This window comes from Amphimedon queenslandica, unplaced genomic scaffold, assembly GCF_000090795.2.
Source record: "Amphimedon queenslandica unplaced genomic scaffold, v1.1 AMPQUscaffold_12587, whole genome shotgun sequence".
NCBI classification, from domain to species: Eukaryota; Metazoa; Porifera; class Demospongiae; order Haplosclerida; family Niphatidae; genus Amphimedon; species Amphimedon queenslandica.
In genome coordinates, this window is record NW_003547177.1 from 21,330 (window position 1) to 22,446 (window position 1,117).

The 1,117-nt window shown below is 39.3% G+C and overlaps 1 protein-coding gene across 1 annotated transcript; it reads left to right on the top strand.

Moving 5' to 3' along the window:
* Positions 1–26: 26 nt before the first annotated feature.
* LOC109587395 (uncharacterized) lies at positions 27–911 on the top strand. The gene is made up of 3 exons (XM_020003633.1): positions 27–146; positions 195–443; positions 487–911. Exons 2-3 carry the CDS (start codon positions 232–234, stop codon positions 863–865), a joined length of 591 nt encoding a protein of 196 aa, XP_019859192.1. The 5' UTR covers positions 27–146; positions 195–231; the 3' UTR covers positions 866–911.
* Positions 912–1,117: the final 206 nt, after the last annotated feature.

Here is a 1,117-nt window from a genome sequence, read left to right on the forward strand (position 1 = left end):
TCGGTTTGTTGGAGATAAGGAGCCATTCCCTCCACCCAGTTCAAAAACTTTGTTGACGAACTGCGGCAGAGAGGTGTGGGGGTGAGTGGCCTTATCACCAATGTCGAATGCATTGCAAAGTCTCTAGTAGACTCAAAGGAGAAGGAGTGAGTCGATTCACAATTAATTCTTGTAATATTTTCTTTATCTTTCAGTCTCGAGGACTTCATCACAGAATTGAAGCAGTTCCTCATGGAACAAAGGGTTATTAAAAAGACGAACATTAAGAAGGAGAAAAGACTCCTCTGCCCTCAGAGTCAGGCAATCGAGAAGTTCCTCTCGTCACAAGATGTCACTAAAGTCGTGGATCAGATTAGTAGAAAAAGGAAATTGGATACAGATGATGAAAGAAAGATATTAAAAGCATACCTCCTTAGGAGAAAAGATAGCTTTTTAGAGACTCTGTAAGTATATGTAAAATCCATATAATTTTGAAAATGCAATTAGACTAGATCCAGAAGAAGACGAGGATGATGAAGAAACAATAGATCAGGCAAGGGAGGTGTTCGGAATTCCCAGCATCAAGCCGATCCTAAAGATTGATCAGGCAGATGTGGGAGTTCCACGTCTCTTAATAGACGATGGAATGGAAGTTGCTGCAAAGACAGACAGGGTGACGTGGAGTGCGGAGGAGAGGGAGGCACTCAAAACGTTATTTAGGTCTACACCAAGGCAATTTAATGGCAAAAAGCCCCCAGTAGGGTACATAAGCACCGTCCTTAAAGAGAACAAGCACACAGATGCAGGGAAACTTTTAATATCAAAACCAGGACTAACAGCAAAAAAAATACAAGACAATGTACTTAGACTTATCTCAAAAAACTAATACCATGTAGTATATCTTAACCACCATATATTTAACTATATTTAAAATAAACTAAAATGTATTTAGATTAATATGTAGCATAGATAACCAGTGGCATTGAAGGCATTAATGTGTACATGTGGTTTGAAGTCTTAGCTAGCAAGCCCGAGGTCACTGGCTCAGGCAATTGGTCTATTCTCTGTGTACAGCCATGTGTATATGTATTTGCAAATAATTAGTCAGCACGAGCTCATATAATATCAGATTCACTTT

Bases quoted from the DNA above. Each gene is read 5' to 3' on its own strand.
- LOC109587395 (XM_020003633.1), top strand. From the start codon at position 232: ATGGAACAAAGGGTTATTAAAAAGACGAACATTAAGAAGGAGAAAAGA. The intron at 444-486 runs GTAAGTATATGT...AAATGCAATTAG, and splicing joins GATAGCTTTTTAGAGACTCT to ACTAGATCCAGAAGAAGACG.